At 44.4% G+C, this 21,061-nt stretch overlaps 1 protein-coding gene across 1 annotated transcript in view; it reads right to left on the bottom strand.

The window, feature by feature from the left end:
• Positions 1 to 21,061, bottom strand: part of SCML2 (Scm polycomb group protein like 2) — an 85,766-nt gene that overhangs the window by 61,641 nt on the left and 3,064 nt on the right. The window contains 2 exon segments of the mRNA XM_039914178.1: positions 494 to 562; positions 2,569 to 2,655. Coding sequence (XP_039770112.1) covers positions 494 to 562; positions 2,569 to 2,590 — 91 coding nt within the window. The 5' untranslated portion in view covers positions 2,591 to 2,655.

Below are 21,061 nucleotides of genomic sequence, written 5' to 3' on the forward strand. Positions count from 1 at the left end.
GAAGCTCGGGGCAATTCCTCAACTCAATTGGCTCAGATTCATTCATTCAATCGTATTTGTTGAGCGCTTACTGTGTGCAGAGCACTGTACTAAGCGCTTGAAAAGTACAATTCGGCAACAGAGACAATCCCTACCCAACAACGGGCTCAAAGTCTACAAGGAGGGAGATGGCTGGGGTCGTTGGGGTGGAGTTAATGGGTTTGTCTGCAGTTCTATATCAGTCAATCCCCATGCGGCCGGGGAACACGTCTACCCACTCCACTATACTGGACTCTCCCAAGCACACATTAAGTACTCGATAAATATCACTGAGTTGGTCTCCTCCCAACCCAGTTCACCCATCAATTTGAGACAACAGAGATTGGTCCTATAAAAAACCACTACTGCCTTTTTTCTAGCCAGCCAGTTATTAAAAAAACAACACAGGAAAAGGTCATCCATATTGTGCAAACGGCAAAGCAATTATTTTTTAAATGATCTAAATGAAACCCACCATTTTTCACAGGAGTACTGTTTGACTGATGACTCTTTGCTTGCTTTTCTTTCTTAACTTTCTTGGAATCTAAAAACAGGGGTTATGAGGTTATTATGGCAAAAATGATTTCCATCTAGAGCAACAGCTGAGAATATTGAGACAGAAAAAGAAACGAAAACAATTTTCCTTTAAAAGGACTCTTTTTCTCCAACAAAAATTAGGGTTTGGGACATGGGGCTACTCAGAAATGTACTCACTGGTGCAGGATGACAGGTCACTAGGACAGTCTACCACAAGCGATAGGTCGGATTCAGCCTCTCAAACCAAAATCAGTCCAGCCCTTGGGTCTCGCTGAACTGTCCCGACCACTGAAGTAGTTGGATCCATGTGGGTCCCCCTTTTTTTGTGGTCTTGGTTAAGCGCTTAGTATGTGTCAGGCACTGTACTAAGCGCTGGGGTAGACATGGACAAAGTCCCTGTCCCACATGGGGCTCACTATCTCAATCCCCATTTTACAGATGAGATTACTGAGGCCCAGAGAAGTGAAGTGACTTGCCCAAGGTCACAAAGCAGGCAAGGGGCTGAGCCGGTATTAGAACCCATGATCTTTCAACACCCAGGCCCGTGTTCCATCCACTGCGCCGTGCTGCTACAAACTAATCAGGCTGGTCACAGTCCATGTCCGTCGGGGGCATCACAGTCTTAATCCCCATTTAACAGATGAGGGAACTGGGGCCCAGATAAGTCAAGTGACTTGTCTAAGGTCACACAGCCGACTAATGGCAGAACCCGGGTCCTTCCGACTTCCAGGCCTGTGCTCTCTCTGCTAGCCACGCTGCTTCATTTGATGACTCGGTGGCCACCAGAGCTCCCTTAGATCAAGACGTGCTAATAGGCCCCCCATGACCTTCTCTCATGGCCACAGAAAACGGATTAATTCCCATCAAGCTCAACTTAATCCTGAGGACACAAAGTTCGAACACTGGGAAAAAAAATTAAAACCATACTAGTTAATGTAGCAAATACATCTAAATCTCAAATGCTCAAATTCCCATTTGTATAAATGAAGTCGCTAGTACGTACTTAATAGAAGTCTTGTTCATTCAATCGTATTTACGGAGCGTTTACTGTGTGCAGAGCACTGTACCAAGCGCTTATCTGAGCTCTTCTTGTCCACTCGACCCATTACATAGAATGGACTTTGTTTTTTAATGGCATGTGTTCAGTCAGCACTCACAGGCATAGATAATCAGGTGGTGGCTGGAGTCGTAGAATAAGAACAGTAATGATGGTATTTGTTAAGCGCTTACTTTGTGCCAAGCACTGTTCCAAGCGCTGGGATAGATACAAGGTTATCAGGTTGTCCCACGTGGGGCTCCCTGTCTTTACCCCATTTTACAGATGAGGTCACTGAGGCAAAGAGAAGTGAAGTGACTGGCCCTAAGTCAACCAGCTGACAAGTGGCAGAACTGGGATTAGAACCCATGACCTCTGACTCGCAAGCCCTTGCTCTTTCCGCCAAGTCACGCTGCTTCTCACACAGCAGAGCAGGATTTCCCAAGGTCTCCTCACTCCTAAACCATGCTCCTTCCACTACGCCAGCCCTCAGAGTAGCCCTTTCTCTAATAATAGTGGCATTTGTTAAGCACTTATTAAGCAGATGGGGTGGATACAAGCAGATCGGGTTGGACAAAATTCCCGTCCCACATGGGACTCTCAGTCTCAATCCCCATATTTTACAGATGAGGCAACTAAGGCCCAGAAGTGAAGCGACTTGTCCAAGGTCACAAAGCAGACAAGTGGCAGAGTCGGGATTAGAACCCAGGGCTTTCTGGCTCCCGGGCCCGTGCTCTATCCGCTAGGCCACACTGTTTGTCTAGCAGTGTGATGTCATCTAGAAAAACTCTACAAAAACAGATTTTACCCTTCCCGGGGGCCAAAGAAGGGACACTGACATCATAGCGAGTCATTCAACTACTTTTTCCTGTAAGAAAAATAATTCACCCAATTTCAGACCCACTAGGTATCCAGCTATTGAGAAACCATTTGTATTAACACTTTTTATATGTTAAACCTTACGTGAACTACCTTACCTTTATTTACGGTTTTCCCCATGGTAAGCCTTCTCTGTTTTCTTCTCTGCAGGAGAGAGGTGAGCCGGTCTTCTTTTCAACACAGTCCTATAGAGAAGATTATGACACGTCAAACGCGGGTCCGACACAACCGACTCCCTTGACTTCATTAAAACCAGAGGTCGCGGAAAATCAAGGATTAAAAAATAGGGAAAAGGTGGAAGAGAGGAACTGGTTGGCCTCGAGTAAAAGTCGTGTGACAGCCTGCTCGTTACAATAAAAATTATTATTATTATGGTATTTGTTAAGCGCTTACCATTTGCAAAGTACTGTACTAAGCGCTGGCATATATCCCAGAATCAGGTCCCACTTGGGGCTCTATGAGGGAGTATAGGGAACGAATCCGAATTCGGCGGATGAGGGAACTGAGTCACAGAGAAGTGAAGTGACTTGCCCAAGGCCACACAGCAGACAAGTGGGGGAGCTGGGATTAGAATCCAGGTCCTCTGACTCCCAGGCCCGTGCTCTTTCCACTAGGCCTCACTGCTTGTCGTGATCGGATGCACTACCTCCCTGTGGAGACCAAAATGCATTTGTGCTTCACAAGATTTTCCTATAGAATAACTGCACTGGAAATAGCCATTTTTGACTTTTATTTTGTTTTTTCTGCAATCAAGCATTCTGTAGAAACAATTCTCATGAAATGATGCTTCAAGACAAAAAAAAAAGCACTAAAAACTTGGTTTCCGGCCCCATTTTCTTTTACTGATAAAACTGAATATAAAAATCCCCATTATCTTCCAACACGCTAGGATTGGAATAGCATTCCTGGCACGTTGCATTGAATCTCAGCATTCTAAGGCAAGAAAATTATTTCATTTTCTCCAGAACGGCATTTGGACAGGATGACAGTGCTCAGAGAAGCAGCATGACTTAGTGGAAAGAGCCCGCGCTTGGGAGTCAGAGGATGTGGGTTCTAATCCCGGCTCCGCCACTTGTCTGCTGTGTGATCTTGGGCAAGCCACTTAACGTCTCTGTGCCTCAGTTCCCTCATTTGTAAAATGGGGATTAATACTGTGAGCCTCTCGTGGGACAACCTGATTACTTTGTATCTACCCCAGCGCTTGGCAAATAGTAAGCGCTTTAATAAATACTATAATTATTATTATTTTGAATGCAGGCAGACTGGCTGATGCCTCCATTTATGAAGTCACTCCCACCCGCCAAAAACGGAGCCGACCCCTGACATTAGTCGTCTGGATGTTGCCAGAACTTAGGTCTACCTTATTTAGAGTCTTTGCTTCTAACAAAATAATAACGAATACTGCGGTATTTATTGAGCATTTACTATGTGCCAAGCACTGTACTAAGCTCTGGGCTACATGTTTGGGACATAGTAGGAGCTTACTTAAATAGCATAATTATTATCATTATAAGACAATCGGGTCCGGCTTACAGTCTAAATAGGAGGGAGAGTATGTACCCATTTTGCAGATGAGGGAACTGAGGTTCAGGGAGGTGCACTGACTTGTCCTAAGTCACACACAGTAGTTTGGTAGTGGAACCAGCATTCAAACCCAGGCCTTCCTACTGCCAGGCCCAGCATCTTTCCATTAGGCGACCCTGCTTTCCAAGCCAATCTACTTACTGGGCCTGGCTTTCCTTCATTCAGTCATACTTATTGAGCACTTACTGCGTGCAGAGCACTGTACTAAGCGCTTGGGAGAGTTCAACCTAACAATAAGCAGACACGTTCCCTGCCCACTACGGGCTTACAGTCTTACAGGATCCCCTTGTCCGTGCTCTTCCCTCTGCCTGAAACTTCCTTCCATCAATCCGTGGTATTTATTGAGCGCTCACTGGGTGCAGAGCACTGCACTAGGCGGTCGGGAGAGTAACAGTACAGAGTTGGCAGACACTTCCCTGCCCACAGTCCCCCTTTCGGCCAGAGGGCAGCTTTCCCCACCTTCAAAGCCCTCCTCCTCCTAAGCTTTCTGCGACTCGTAGCCATATTTCTAGGTCAATCCTCAGCCCCCCAGAGCACTTAAATACAACCGCCCTTAACAATGAATAATAGTAATAATAACGATAACAGTGGTATTTGTTAAGCGCTTACTATGTTCATTCATTCATTCAATAGTATTTATTGAGCGCTTACTATGTGCAGAGCACTGTACTAAGCGCTTGGGATGAACAAGTCAGCAACAGATAGAGACAGTCCCTGCCGTTTGACGGGCTTACAGTCTAATCGGGGGTGCCAAGCACTGCTCTAAGCGCTGGGGTAGATACAAGGTAATCAGGTTGTCCCACGTGGGGCTCACAGTCTTAACCCCCATTTTACAGATGAAGTAACAGAGGCAGAGAGAAGTAGCTCGCCCAAGGTCACACAGCGGACAAGTGGCGGAGCCGGAATTAGAATCCGTGACCTCTGACTCCCAGGCCCGGGCTCTTTCCACAGAGCCACCCACCCTATTTACTTGTTCATCTTTCCTTGATCTCGTTTCCCCATGAGACTCTTTGATCCTACTCCAATTATTTGGAAACCCTGCTTGACTTAATGGGGTCAATAAAAATTAAGGGAGATGCTACAGGGGAAAGAGAGCTTCCCCAAGGAAATACGGTCAAGGGCTCACCTTCGAAATGGGAGAAAACACACTACACACAAAAAACAACAACTGGAAATGACAAAATCCAGAATCCCAGGGAATCAAAATAAACAAGGGAGGGAATGAAATAGGCCCTAAAGATTATCCGGTAATCAAGGCCAGCAAAAAGACTTCAAAGGCTGAAAAAGAGGGATGGGGGAAGGGGCTTAAGCCCAAGCCAAAATGTCCACTTTACCTCTCCATCTGTTAAGCACTTACCACATGTCAGGCACTGTACTGAGCACTGGGGTGGTCCAAGGAAACACCTCCCCCTTACTTCCAGGTGAGAGAGCTAATAATAACAACTGTGGTATGTGTTAAGCACCTACTATGTGTCAAGCACTGTTCTAAGCGCTGGGGAAGACACAAGAGAATCAAAGTAGATCCGGTCTCTGTCTCAGGAGGGGAATAGACATTGAACTCCCATTTTACAGATGAGTGAACTGAGGCTCAGAGGAAGGGAAATGACTTGCGCAAGGTCACACAGCTGACAGGTGGCAGAGCCGGGATTAGAACCCAGGTCCTCTGACTCCTGGACTCGTGCTCTATCCACTAAGCCACACTGCTCCCTAAGTCACTTAATAATAATAATTTTGGTATTTAAGCGCTTACTGTGTGCCAGGCACTGTACTAAGCACTGGGGTCGACTCAAGCAAATCGGGTGGGACGCCATCCCGGTCCCAGGTTGGGCTCTCACTCTCAATCCCCATTTTACGGATGAGGGGGAGTGAAGCTCACAGAAGTAAAGTGACTTACCCAAGGTCACACAGTAGATAAGTGGTGGCCATTTAAACTCAATAATCCTTTAAGGAATCAATCTAACCATATGTCGTATTAAAGCAACCTTAGGAGAATACAATATAATAAAGAGGGTAGACACACAAGCTTAAAGTCTAGAGGGGGAAGAAAACAATGAAGGGACATTACGACCCGGATCTCCTTCGGTAGATAATACACTCCTTGGATTTCAACTAAACTCTCCCAAGTGTTTAGTGCAGTGCTCTGCACACAGTAATCCCCACATCTGTATGTGTGTGTCATTTAATTTAAATTAATGTCTCTTTCTCCCTCTAGACTGAGAGTCCGTTATGGAGGGGGGAGGGAATGCGTCTGATGTTCGTTCAATCGTACTTATTGAGCGCTGACTGTGTTTAGCACTGTACTAAGCCCTTGGAACGTACAATTCGGTAACGGATAGAGACCATTCATTCAATAGTATTTACTGAGTGCTTACTATGTGCACTGTACTAAGCGCTTGGAATGGACAATTCGGCAACAGATAGAGACAATCCCTGCCTATCGACGGGCTTACAGTCTAATGGGGGGAGACGGAGGGACAAAAACAAGACAACTTAATCACAATAAATAGAATCAAAGGGATGCACACCTCATTAACAAAATAAATAGGGTAATAAAATAAAAAGGGTAATACAAATGTATACAAATGAGCACAGTGATGAGGGGAGGGGAAGGGGGGAGCAGAGGGAAAGGGGGGAAAGTGGGCTTAGCTGAGGGGAGGTGAAGGGGGGACAGAGAGGCAGCAGAGGGTAAAGGGGAAGCTCAGTCTGGGAAGGCCTCTTGGAGGAGGTGAGCTCTCAGTAGGGGAGGTGAGCTGACAATCCCTGCCCAACAACGGGTTCCTGCTCTAGCAATCCATCACACCATCTGTCAGTTGCATGTATTGAGTGCTTACGATGTGCAGAGCACTGTATCAAGCACTTAGGAGAGTCCCCCATGCACCTTAGGTTTTACTGCAATGACAAAGCCATCTACATCACCTTACTTGAAAGCCCATTGTCCCTCAAAAGCCAATTTACACTTCGCTCCTCTAAGCTGACTTTCCCACTGTACCTTGATCTCATCTTTCTCACCGCCGACCTCTTGCCCACGTCCCACCTCTGGCCTGAAAGGCCCTCCCTCCTCAAATCCCTCAGAAAATTATCCACCTCCAGAACCTTACTGAAGGCCCACCTCCTCCAAGAGGCCTTCCCTGATTAAGCCCTCCTTTCCTCCTCTCCAACTCCCTTCTGCATCACCCCCTCCTTTCCTCCTCTCCAACTCCCTTCTGCATCACCCTGACTTGCTCCCTTTATTTATCCCCCATCCCAGACCCATGGCACTTATGTACATATCTGTCATGTCTTTATATTAATGACTGTCTCCCCCACCAGACTGTAAACTCTTTGTGGTTCTGTTTATTGTTACACTGTACTCTCCCAAGCGCTTAGTACAGTGCTCTGCACACAGTAAGCCTCAATAAAGATGATTGCCTGGCTTGGATTTTACACTTTAAATATCTGTTTTCCAAAACATTTTCTTCAACTATCACCTGTCCTCACGTCACCTCTGTATTATAAGATCGCTATCTTATGGGGGGGAAACTGAGGCACAGAAAGATTAACTGCCTGATGTTAGCCACCCAGCTGGTCAGTACCAGGGCAGAGATGGGAATTCAAATCTCCTCATGTTCATTATCCCTTTCCCACAGAAATGAACAGGTGTCCATGGAATGACTGTGTTCCTAAACGTGAGGCTCTTTCAGAACACAACAGCTGCAATAGAAGAGAACTGACTATTTTAAGTTGAGGAAAAAACTGTACCACGGACAGCCTTTACAGAATGATTTCTTAGACCGTCTTAAAAATAAGATTCACAACATATAGGTGTGGCTGAGAGAACAGGGTCTAACCTCAATCCTTTTTCCCCTGCCTAGCAAGAAGAAAAATAGCAATAGAAGAGAACCAGAAATATTATCCATATTAAAATCTAGACTGTGAGCTCGCTGTGAGCAGGGAAAATGCCCGTTAGCTGTCGTATAGTAAGCGCTTAAATACCACAATTATAAGCGCTTAGTATAGTACTCTGCAGACAGCGAGCGCTCAATAAATACGATTGAATGAATGCCTGCTTGGCAGCTCAACCCAGATCCCAGCGTGATCAAGATCCTGCCATGTGCAGGAGGCTAATGCATTAAACTCAGGACTCTGTCTTCTCAAAGGATGTTTGCCTAGAAAGTTTCATAATAGTTTGTGTGTTTATAGAACCTTGTATCCATATACGAGGTATGCAGTGATTTGGAAAGATTTATGTTTTCTCTTTTCTCTTCGCATGCACTGTTTGGGAGATGACAGGAAGAGGCATGAATTTTCCCTCCCTTCCATAATAATCAGCTCGCTAAATGCCCCAAGACAGTAATATGGCTTGTGTATCTATAATTCTATTTATTTTGATGCTATAGATGCCTGACTACTTGTTTTGTTTTCTTTCTCTCTCTTCTCGACTGCGAGCCCCTTGTTGGGTAGGGCTTGTCTCTACCTGTTGCCAAATTGTACTTTCCAAGCGCTTAGTATAGTGTTCTGCACACAGTAAGGGCTCAATAAAAACAACTGCATGGATGAACGATCGGAAGCACCTTAAAGAGTTCAGAGTTTAGGGCTGACTATTTTTTGTTTTAAATGGTATTTGTTAAGCACTTACTATGTTCTAGGCATCACAGAGCACAGGCTTACACTGAAGTAGAGACAAGAAAATCAGGTTGGGCACAGTCCCTGTCCCACATACGGCTCACAATCTTAATGCTCTATTTACAGCTGAGGTAACGGGCCTAGAAAAGTTCAGTGACTTGCCCAAAATCAACAGCAGATTAATGGCAGAGTCAGGATTACAACACAAATCCTTTTGACTCCCAGGCCCGTGCTCTATTCACTAGGCCAAGGTGCTAGAAAAAGTCTTAATTGCTTTAATTTGCTAGAAAATATGTGGATAAAGATAATCATTGTTCAACTCAACCTTTGTTAGGCAGGTTTTCCACCTAGAACACCACGACTTTATGCTTTTACTATGTATTAAAATATCTGCACAGAGACTACAATCCATTTCATGAATTTAGCATCCAACAACCCAAATGGATTTCACTGAATGGTCAACAAATATTTACAAAGTTAAACATTAAGGCTCCACAAATATTGGATGTTAACCAAAAATTCTAAATTGCTCTAAGAAAAATAACGGTATTTTTTAAACGCTTACTATGTGCCCAGCACTGTTCTAAGCACTGGGTAGATACGATGTAATCAGGTTGGACAAATCCCGGTCCCACGTTGGGGCTCACAGTCACAATCCCTGTTTCACAGATGAAGTCACTGAGGCACAGAGAAGTTAAGTGACTTGACCAGGTCACACATCAGATAAGTGGCAGATTGGGATTAGAACCCGCAACCCCTGACTCCCCAGGCCACACTCTTACCACTAGACCATGCTGCTTCTCACCAGTGTGCCTCAGTGGCTCACCTCTTCAGCACTTAGAACAGTGCCTGGCACATAGTAAGCGCTTAACAAATACCATCATGATTATTTGTTTTACTCTGTCTTAAAACCTCTCTGCCTCCTCCACTGTTTGCCAAAAATGATTGAAAAAAAATCATCGGTTCAATTTTTCCCACTCATCACAGTAGTGTAACTAACCCAGAATATTCATTCAATAGTATTTATTGAGCGCTTACTATGTACAGAGCACTGTACTAAGCGCTTGGAATGTATAATTCAGCAACAGATAGAGATAATCCCTGCCCAATAACGGGCTCACAGTCTAAATCTACACGGGTGCTTAGCGTCTGGCCCATGGTAAGCGCTTAAATACCATCTAAGGAAATAAAAAAAGTCAATGTCAAGAGGTAAGTGCTTCAAGAGGAACATGTATCTTTGTTTGCTCAATGTGTGGAATGGATCAGTCATCACCCAGAGCTGTATGGCTACATCCAGATGCTTCCATCAGTTGTATTTAAAGAGCGCTTACTATACACAGAGCACCTCAGTAAGCGCCCGGGAGAGTGCTTTATGGACGAGCTGGCCGACGTGGATCCCTGCCCTCATGGAGCTTTAAGTCTACGGGCTCGTTCGGGGTCTTACCCTTAGCAGCTGCAACTGGAAATGCCACGGACCAGCCTGCACACATTTACACAAACAATGGGGGAGAAACTGGTGGTCTTACCAAAAGTGCACTCCTGGGGATGTGAGTTTCTAGGGCAATGGGGTGCATGCACTCATTCAAGCCTATTTATTGAGCGCTTACTGTGTGCAGAGCACCATTTTAGCAGTTGGGAGAGTACGATTTAACGATACACAGACACATTCTCCACCCGCAACAAGCTTACGGTCTGGCGGAGGGGGAGTGGACGACGACAGATATCAATACGAATATATTTTAGATATATCCGTAAGTGCTGTGGGTTTGGGAGTGGGAGAGCAAAGGGAACAAGTCGGGGCGATGCAGAAGGGGGTGGGAGAAGAGGAAAGCGGGGGTTAGTCTGGGAAGGCCTCTTGGAGGAGATGCACCTTCACAATAAGGTTTTGAAGGTGGGGAGAGTATCTGTGGGATATGAGGAGGGACGGTGGCCAGGCCGTGGGTGAAGACCACGGTGGAACAGATAGAGGGAAAAAACCGGTATAATTGAGCAACAACTGGGAGGAACTGGGAAAAGTCCTGCTAACTTTTTTTTCAAATAATCCACCCCCACCCTTCCCTGAGACCAGGAACAGTGCCTGTCCAAATCCCATCTAGGTATTAAAGCCTAGCATTTACGACAGTGCTCAGCACCCAGTAGGTGCTTAATAAATACTACCACCTTGCCTGGTACAGGTTGTTTAAAGACAATTTCAAATCAGATATTTTCTATTCAGCTCTTCCATTTGCTCAAGGATGAGGCTGTTATTGGGCAGGGATTGTTTCTATCTGCTGTGGAATTGTACATTCCAAGCACTTAGTACAGTGCTCTGCACAGAGTAAGCGCTCAATAAATACTATTGAATGAATCCCAAGCTACTGTGCTCTTTGTTTGAAGGGAATGTTAAGTGCTAGGTAGTTTTATAAGCGGTTTTCGTGTGCCTTTTCAAGAGAAATTATCTGAATAACCTAGAAGTAGCAAATTTTTGGACAATGACCTATAAAAGCTTCAATTTAAATACTAAAGACTTCATTTTTTTAATCTTTAAAAACATGACGGAGATCCCTTGTGGGGACAAAAGGTCTCATCAGATCCGTCTCTTGTTTCTGCAAAAGTATTTATAAGTGTTCATTTCTTTCCCCCACCTGTTAGAATACAATGTGTAACTTGTAAAATAAACCTGAACACAAAGAGAGCTTCCGGGACAGAAGAGCATAAAACGCTCCACACTAATGAATGTTTCAAATAAAAGATAAGAAAGATCACGACAAACTACTCTTCACAAACTAAATACACCAAAAACCTTAGAACCAATCTATTTAAAATCAAGAGTACTTATTGAGTGCTTTATTTTGTGCAGAGCACTGTACTAAGCAATCATCAATAGTCACTTTGCTTTTTCTGAGAATTATCCCTGAGAGTTTAACATTCTCATAAGCAGGTTTATAAACAGGTTAAAACAATAAATAATAATATTTGTAGTATTTATTAAGCGCTTACTATTTGCCAGGCACTGTACGAAGCACTGGAGTGGATACAAGCAAATCGGGCTGGACACAGTCCCAGTCCCACGAGGGCTCACGGTCTCAATCCCTATTTTCCAGATGCAGTAACTGAGGCCTCAAAAAGTAAAGTGACTTGCTCAAGGTCACACAGCAGACAAGTGGCAGATCCAAGATTAGAACCCATGACTTTCTGACTCCCAGGCCTGTGCTCTATCCACTATGCCACACATCTTAGAAAATCAAGTGCCTATCACTGAACAGAAAACCTTAGGCTGAAAGTCCCAATACTGAGGCTTAAATTATCACATTCCCTGATCACTATTTTAATTCTGGCTGTATGATTAATTCAAACAGCTCATGTGAAGCTAAACTACGGTAGGGGAAATTGCTAAAAAAAAGTCTTCACAGTCCAATGTCCTTTCACAGCATCAAACTATGAACTAAGCCCCACTTTCCCTCATCTCCCACTCCCTTCTCTTCTGCGTCCCGCTGACTTGCTCCCTCTGCTCTCCCCGCACCAGCCCCACAGCACTTATATTTATATATATATGTGTATATATATATATATATACACATATATATATATCTGTAGTTTTACTTATTTGTCTTGATGCCCATTTATTAATATTGATGGCTGCCTCCCCCCCACACCACCCAGACTGTGAGCTAGCTGTGGGCAGTGATTTTTCACTCTTTACTGCTGTATTGTACTTTCCCAAGCATTTAGTACAATGCTCTGCCCACAGTAAGCGCTTAATAAATACGATTGAATGAATGAAAGAACTCTCCCCCTTACCCTGGAAGATTAAAGAAATAACTTACTCGCTCAAGTGGCTCCGCTCAGGGCTTTGAAGTTGGAAATAAAAGATGATTTTATCTGATACCTCCTAAGGGTAAGTAGAGATAGTCAGGAGCCAGGAGAGAAGTGGCAAATGGGAAAGAACAGACAGCACAGGAGTGGGTAGTTAATTCATTAAGACTCCCAAGGGGGGTCAGAGGAGGAGCGGGAGGGCAAGAACTGGGCAGAGCAGGTGAGGGTAATGACTTCATTAAGCCTGCCACGGGCAGAAGGATGAAAACACACTCAGCAGGGGTGGAGGAAACTGAATTCATTCACTCGGTCATATTTACTGAGCGCTTACTGTGCACAGAGCACTGTGCTGAACTCTTGGGAAGTACATTTCGGCAACAGATAGAGACAGTCACTGCCCACGACGGGCTCACAGCCTAGAAATTCACTAAAGAACTATTGTAGGCAGCTCTTGGGAGAAAGCCATACGAGAAAAACAATCTCAAGAGGCCTCTTCTCTTCCTCCTCCCAGCCTTTATATTCTCTACGTTCTTATGGCTAGACTTCATTCCCCTTTGCTCACAAACATCAGACCAAAAAGTGGGTTGAGTAAGTGCACAAATAGGGTACTTAGGATAATATCAACATATGATGTATAATAATGCCCACATACTGCCTCTGGCCTGAATGCCCTCCCTCCTCATATCCGACAGAAAATGACTCTCCTCACCTTCAGAGCCTTATTGAAGGCCCATCTCCTCCAAGAGGTCTTCCCTGACTGAGCCTTCCTTTCCTCTTTTCCCACTCTCTTGTGCATCGCTCTGACTTGCTCCCTTTATTCATTCATTCAATCAAATTTACTGAGCGCTTACTATGCTCAGAGCACTGTACTTAGTGCCTGGAAAGCACAATTTGGCAACAGAGACAATCCCTACCCAACCCCGGGCTCGCAGTCCAGAAGGGGGGAGACAGACAACAAAACAAGTAGACATCAGTAGCATCGATATAAGTAGAATTACAGATGTATACTTTATTCACCACTCCCCCTGCAGCCCCACAGCACTTAGGTACATATCCATAATTTATTTTATATTAATATCAGTCTCCCCTCTAGACTGTAGTAAGCTTGTTGCGGGCAGGGAATGAATGTGTCTACCAACTCTGCTATATTGTACCTTCTCAAGCGCTCAGTATAGTTCTCTGAACATGGTAAGTGCCCAAATACGATGGACCGATAGGTATCTTGGTTTGAATACTGTAGTGTCCTCCTCCTCAAAATGCAAAGTCCTCCAATCAAGTAGGGTAGAACAGTGAAGATTTTATTATCCCTACATTTCTAAAGGAGAGAGAGACACTCCAAACTTCAGTCTCACAGTATCACCAGCCCTACATTTCTAAAGGAGAGAGAGACACTCCAAACTTCAGTCTCGCAGTATCACACAACTCAGCGGTCTTTCCACTCGACTCCACTTTTAGAAATACCTATAAAGTTCTAATATAAAAGATACCACATGACTGAGTTTTTCCAGCCGAACTTTCTCAGTTTACAAGGCAAACTTTACTTCCTTTTTGCAACAAAGTAAAAATTTTAAGTTTTCGCCTCCATGGCTGTAGCCTGAGCCATGAACTGAATATTGAAAGACTACCCGAAGCAAGAAATGTTTCTGATGAAACAAAAACAGTCCAAGGATAAAAAGAACAAGCTATATAGATTTATTTGGTTCACAGAGGCTGACAAGTTTTATATTTCCCCTCACCTTTTAGAGGAAAACCACAAATATATATGTGCAGAACACCAAAGCCTGAAATTAAAACGAATGAAATGATCTTGTACGTATTATTCTCGAAAAAAAAAATCACGAAGCCAAACTTTTTGGCTGAAGTCTCATCTGAAGAAAACTGAAAAAACAACTGCCCCTTGAGAACTCTAGCATTTAAAGACCCGTGGGTTTTCTCATGGGTTAAACGAATAACAGAATAGTTACTGCCTGGCTTATGGTCTGTGACAAGTGATAAATGCCAGGCAATTTAAAACTTCCTGGGTCAAAAATGGGTTAATCCATAAAGACAAATTAGCGACTTTGAAGAACTTTCGGCTAAATTCATTGGCAAAAGAAAAACTAATCCAACAACCACTGGGAGTTTACTGAGATCAATGGTAACATTAAAAAAGGATTGGGGGGAGGAAGGTGATAATTACATATTTTGCTACCAAAAAAAAAAAAATCCCTTCAGAGTAAATAGGCAAATCAAAAGCAAGTTGAGAATTGCCAAAACCCCGGTTTTATAGTTGTGAATTCCTAAGGCTTTTCAGGGTGGCCGCGGGCTAGCTGAGCAAAGACCTGGTGCCCACTGACACTGGTGTTAGATTGCGAATGGGAATTAGGGGTATGTCAATTTACAGTAACACCAACCACTCCTTGTGTCACAAAGGAACTGGGTCAGGTTACAGCTTGTCCCCGTTACCACAAAAGCCTGGATTTACAGCTCCCAACTCCAGGTCTATAAAAAACAAAATAATGGAGAGAAGGGCAGTATCCCACTACACACCACAATAAGAATAGTAATAAAATGTCACTTAACCTGGCCCTGCTCTGCCTGCAAACTTTAAAAGGGACCTTATAGAAGTCCCCAAACTAGCTCAGGTGTTCACTGTTCCTCTCTCTGAACAATATTTCCACAGCCACTCAAAATTGGGAAGCCGCATGGCATAGTGGATGGAGCACGGGCCTGGGAATCAGAGGACCTGAGTTCTAATTCCGGCTCCCCCACCTGCCTGCTGTGGGACCTCGGGCAAGTCACTTCTCTGCGCCTCAGTTCCCTCATTTGGAAAATGGGGATTCAAAAACCTCTTCCCCCTCCCCCTTAGACTGTGAGCCCTGATTATCTCGTATCTACCCCAGTGCTTAGTATTGTGCTTAGCACATAGTAAGGGCTTAGCAAATACCATTATTATTATTATCAAATGGCCTGAAAACTTTGACATTCTGGGTTTTCTGAGAATGTAAAAATAGCTATCACAGAGCTGCCGAAAGCAACATCTAATCAGAAAATTAAGATTTCTTCACTAGAATAAACCTATGTGGAAAACTTCCCTAAATGACCCACTTAAAATTAGGAAACACAGACCTTTTTTCTTTTTTTTTAGCCAATGCTTCATTTTAACTTGGGTTAAGCTACAATCCCAAGAGTTTATTTTAAATCCCTCAGTGGCTTTTTCTGCTTCTTACACCCAAACCACAATGTCAACCAACCACTTTTTCCTTTCAAGTGCCCTCTAGTATCATAGTCAGAATCACCCGGCTCTCCTTCGGTAGGGCGGTATTTACGTTCTTCCATCCTTCTGCGTGACCAAATCCCCAAAATCCCAGTAAACATATGGACAGACAATGGATTCATATTTTTCCCACCTGTCACCAAAGCAAGAGGCTGGCAAGAGCGAGCCCAGTACATTTAGTTGTCCTGCAACCTGAAGGTTTCCATTTTGATAAACCCCTTATTTGGGGAAAACTTGCATTCTATGCCATGTGCACACACGTGACCAATTCTTCCAATATTTTACCCGAGGCCATATGGACGCATGTTGTCAGACGAACATGTGAAAAGCATTCCTTCAAAAATGCATAGTAGAAACACGTTTCCAAATAGCCAGGGGTACATGATTCATCGTTTATAGGTTCAAATCCCTTTAATACAGCTCTAGTCACACTTCAACACTAAGGACCCTCTTCAAATAAAACTCTCATGAAGGGGGATGATTAAAAAAAAAAAAGAACACTGGTGGTCTCAAAGTAACTCAAAACTATCAATGGTTGGAGGCTTTTGTGCACAATTTTAAAATCAACTCCAAATTACTCTATACTGTACCAAATTCAGGGGTTTTCAAGTCTTTTAAAACTATAGCTCTGTGGTCGCCTGACATACTCTTTTATTCTTCATGAGGTTTTTGGCATTGCGGTAAAACCACATTTGCCAATATATTGTGTTTCTATTTTACATCATGATAGATCATCTCCAAACTACACACCCACCTGCTGATTTGTTTCCCAGACTCCCGAGTAAATCCAAAGTCCAAGTAGTCTTTACAGTCTTCCAGAATATATGTCATCCTCTACTTCCGGAACTATTTGGAGCTTTTTTTCTGCTTTTCTTTTCCAAGTGTAAAATGTATCTGTTGTACGTTGTAAACTCATTCCTTAGACCGTAAACTCACTGTGGACATAGGACGGGTCTACCAACTCTGTTGTACTGTACTCTTCCAAGTGCTTAGCGCAGTGCTCTGCACACAATACTATTAATGATGAAAACGTAAGAGTACAATCTGAAATGGCCACTCAACTAAAGGCTACATACCATTGCACTACGCAACCCACACAACATCATCCGTGTGTGACATATTTTTACAGTAGCCTACGATACGCAAAACTTCGCCACCTCTTAGGTTTGCTTTCCAAGTGTGCCGTGGCCGAATAAATCAAATCTTTTCTGATTTCCGAGTCCTCTCGTCCATCCCCTAGAACCGGTTTCAGATCCTCTAGGAACTTGAAACTTGACCCAGAGTTGAAAAGCAGCAGCCTAGTCAAGACGCTGATGTGACTTTTGAAATCGCTCACACAAGTGGGCCCACACAAACCATGAGCATTAACATCAATTTTCCAGTTCAGGACAGAAACTCGTTCCTTCCTTCCTGCTAGAAAACGACATCACTACTTGGGAAACCAAAGATCTAAGAAAAAGACAATCTTAGACATCCAGCCACATTTGTAAGCTTTAGGAAAGGGAATACTGCCCTAAAAACATACAAAATTTCAATTTTTCCCCAGAATTACACTTGCTTTTTTAATGGTACTTATTAAGCGTCTAATGTGCCAGGCACTGTACTAAGCATTGGACTATTTAAACCGTAGAGTCTCAAAAGCCTCATCTCATCCACCTTTACTAATGCTCTGATTAGGCAATGACCTGACCCAATAACAGGTTTCAAACGAATTTATTGAGCACTTACTATGTGCAGAGGACTGTATTGCACACTTGGGAGAGTATAATACAAAGAATTAGCAGGCACGTTTCCTGCCCATAACGAGATTCCTTCCTTTTTCTGTCCAAGACCCAAACCCCTATAAAATCGAGGTAGAAAACTATTACCATCAGAAAATAAGAAATGCAACGTAATAGTCCGAGTAACATTAAGTAGCCCGTTTTCTCCTTATCCTAATTTCAAATTTGAGATGCATGCTATCAAGCCCTCCACTTCACACCTGAAAAATCAATCAGTGGTATTTACTGAGCACTTACTGTGCGCAGAGCACTGCTGAAAGCACTGAGGGGAGTACAACAAAATATGTAGCTATAATCCCCACCTTCCAGGGGTTTACAGCCTTTTGATGATAGTGATAATTATCACTATTATGAAGCCGCCTGGCATAGAGCATGGGCCTGAGAGTCAGAAGGTCATGGGTTCTAATCACAGCTTGGGCAAGTCACTTCACTTCTCTGGACCTCAGTGACCTCCTCTGTAAAATGGGGATTGAGACTGTGAGCTCCACGTGCGACAGGGACTATCTCCAAATCAGCGCTTAGAACAGTGCCTGGCACACAGTTGTGCTCAACAAATACCATAATGATTATTATTATGAATTGCCAAATTAAAACAAATTGCTAGATGGAAATCGATTGAAATGGGTCACAGTCCTTCCCTCAAGCCCCTCCCACCCTTAAACCACGGCTCATACAATTGGAATGCAAGCAAATTCAAGCATATAAATCTCGTCTGTGTCACCAAGATGGATTGTATTTGTTTTTATTAGCCACTAATTTGACATCACTTACAACACCTGGAATTTATTACCACATTAAAACGGTGAAGGCCAAAAAAGGTCAGTAGGTTCAAGGCAAGTTGGGATAAATTCTCGGCTGAGAGGTCCAGAACGGGATATGGGAGGGAATGTTGGGATGGAAAAGGAGAGGGGAGGGGGATGTCGGAGGGTAGGGCCCTAGTCATTCAGTTGGATTTTGAGGAGGGCAAACGTCACACCGTTCTGTCAGACGCAGGATCCTGGGCTGGACGGACATTTGGTCTGATTTAGCCAAGGCAGTTATGTCCTTCAAGCAGTCCCTTTTGCCCAAGTCTTTCTTGCCAAAGTAAAATGTCCATCAGCTCTGCCCAAATGATAGAAGAATATTCAGACGACCTCAAATACTTCTCTGACAGAGCCTTTACCGAAAGCCGGGCATCATTCCCGCCTGTCCCGCCGTCGACCCCCGGCCCACGTCCTGCCTCTGGCCTGGAACGCCCTCCCTCCTCATATCCGCCAAACTGACACACTTCCCCCTTTCAAAGCCCTACTAAAAGCTCACCTCCTCCAGGAGGCCTTCCCTGACTGAGCCCTCCCTTTCCCTCCCCTTCGCCCCAACTCGTTCCCTCTGCTCTACCCCCATCCCCGCCCCACAGCTCCTGTGTATCTATGCACATATTACTCAATTTTCTTAACAATGTGCCTATATCTATAATTCTGTTTATTTTTACTGATGCCTGTTTGCTTGTTTTGATGTATGTCTCCTCCCTTGTAGACGTAAGCCCGTTGTTGGGCAGGGATTGTCTCTGTTGCTGAACTGTTCAGTCCAAGTGCTTAGTACAGTGCTCTGCACACAGTGAGCGCTCAATAAATACAACTGAATGAATCACAAGTGCCCTACAATGTGCCACACACTACTGTAACAATAATAATTATGGTATTTGTTAAGCATTTACTATGTGCCAAGCATTGTTTTAAGCACTGGGGTGGATAAGAGGTAATCAGGCTGCCCCAAGTCGGGCTCACAGTCTTCATCTCCATTTTACAGACGAGATAACTGAGGCACAGAGAAGTTAAGTGACTTGTCCAAGGTCACACAGCAGACAAGTGGCCGAGAATTCACATCCTCTGATTCCCAAGCCCACGCTCTCGCCACTAGGCCTAGCAGCTTCCCTAGCTTGCGCCGGGGAACATAAAATGAAAAGTAGCCACCCGGTCCCTGCTCTTTACGGGCTCTCGTTGCGGGCAGGGAAAGTGTCGACCAACTCAGTCGTAGTGTACTCTCTCCCTAGCGCTTAGTACACTGCTCTGCACACAGTGCTCAAATAACACTGACGGAGAATGGAAATTGGTTATTAACCACCTCCCCCCCACCAAAAAAAAACCAACCATCATAAGCTTTCAAAAACTAAGAGTATTTGGCTACTAGAAGCACTATGAGAAAGAGTTCGCACAGATTCCTCAGTCCCCAACCAACTCAATCGGGGCTTCAAAGATTCTGATGGTTTTATGAGGTTCCAAACCGATTTGCCAGCCGGCATCTGTTTTTTCCGCAACAGCTGCGGGCTGAGAGAGGAATCCAGGTTCTGAGCCTCACACCCGACAACTTGGGGTTCGAGTCTGGGGAATCCCACGTGGCTGGCTCCTGCTTACTCTCCCGGTGCCAAGGAGAATGACTCCCGAAGAAGGATTTGGAAAGGAAAGGGAAGAGTTGGGGGCGTCGACGGGCCTTCCCCCCGTCAGAAAGGGAACCTAGGGGTCTCCATCCGCTCCTGCGGCCCTATTTTCGGAAAAGAAGCCAAAAGCTAAACCGAAGACTAAACACCCTTTTTCCTTCGCTTCTCCTCCTCTTCCCAACGCCCCGACTCCCTCTCTCTGCTCTACCCCCCTGCCCGCCCCACAGCACTTGGGTATGATACATGTACAGAATTATAATTCTATTTATTTAACCATGTGTCTATAATCTGATTTATTTCTATTGCTATCAATGCCTGTTTACTTGTTTTGATGTCTGTCTCCCCGCTCCTAGACTGTGAGCCCGTTGCTGGGGAGGGACTGTCTCTGTTGTCGAACTGTACTTTCCAACCGCCTGGTACAGTGCTCTGCACACAGTAAGCGCTCAATAAATAGGATTCAATGAATGAAGACCTGGAGCTGGGACCCTCCTCCCTGCAGCTTGAGTCCGGATGGGAAGGGGACAAAATATAAAACTCCTTTAACTTGGAGAAAGCAAGCTGCCAAAGTCGTCTGGGGCTCATTTCTGACCCTACGCTCATGTCCAAGACGTAGCAGGCATCTCCTTACCCGGCAGCTCTGTTCTAATATTTGGGGAGGAGGGAGGACCTACATCCCTCCAAAGAGGTGTTAGACCCCAAATCGAATATTTGGGTTTCTTTCCAAATGACTTAATACGGGCAGTCTCTTCAGAGCACGTTAGCATCGTTAATTATTTCTCTGAGGCTGCACGGTGTTTCCCTCACCAACCGCTTGTCCGGTGAGAAAACAGACACCAACAGCAAAGGCAAGAGGAGGGCAGGAAGAGGGGGAGAAATAGGAAGCATCTGGAAGGAGAAGACAAGTAACTTGAAAACAGAAAGAACAGTAGAGAGTCATTTTCCCGCCTATCAAAACCCATATTTGTGATGATCGAGAGGGCAGAGAGATTTTCAGGGCCCTAAGGGGCGTAAGCCATCTGGTTAAGGCCATTTTTCTCCAGAAAGTCACAGCCACCTAAAAACAGAGGTTTCTTCCTAATCCCCATCTTGTTCTCAAAAGTTGGACACAGTATTCAAGTCAAAGAGTCACTGTAACCCATACCACTAACTGTTTGGGGTTT

Source organism: Ornithorhynchus anatinus, chromosome 15 (genome assembly GCF_004115215.2).
Source record: "Ornithorhynchus anatinus isolate Pmale09 chromosome 15, mOrnAna1.pri.v4, whole genome shotgun sequence".
NCBI classification, from domain to species: domain Eukaryota; kingdom Metazoa; phylum Chordata; class Mammalia; order Monotremata; family Ornithorhynchidae; genus Ornithorhynchus; species Ornithorhynchus anatinus.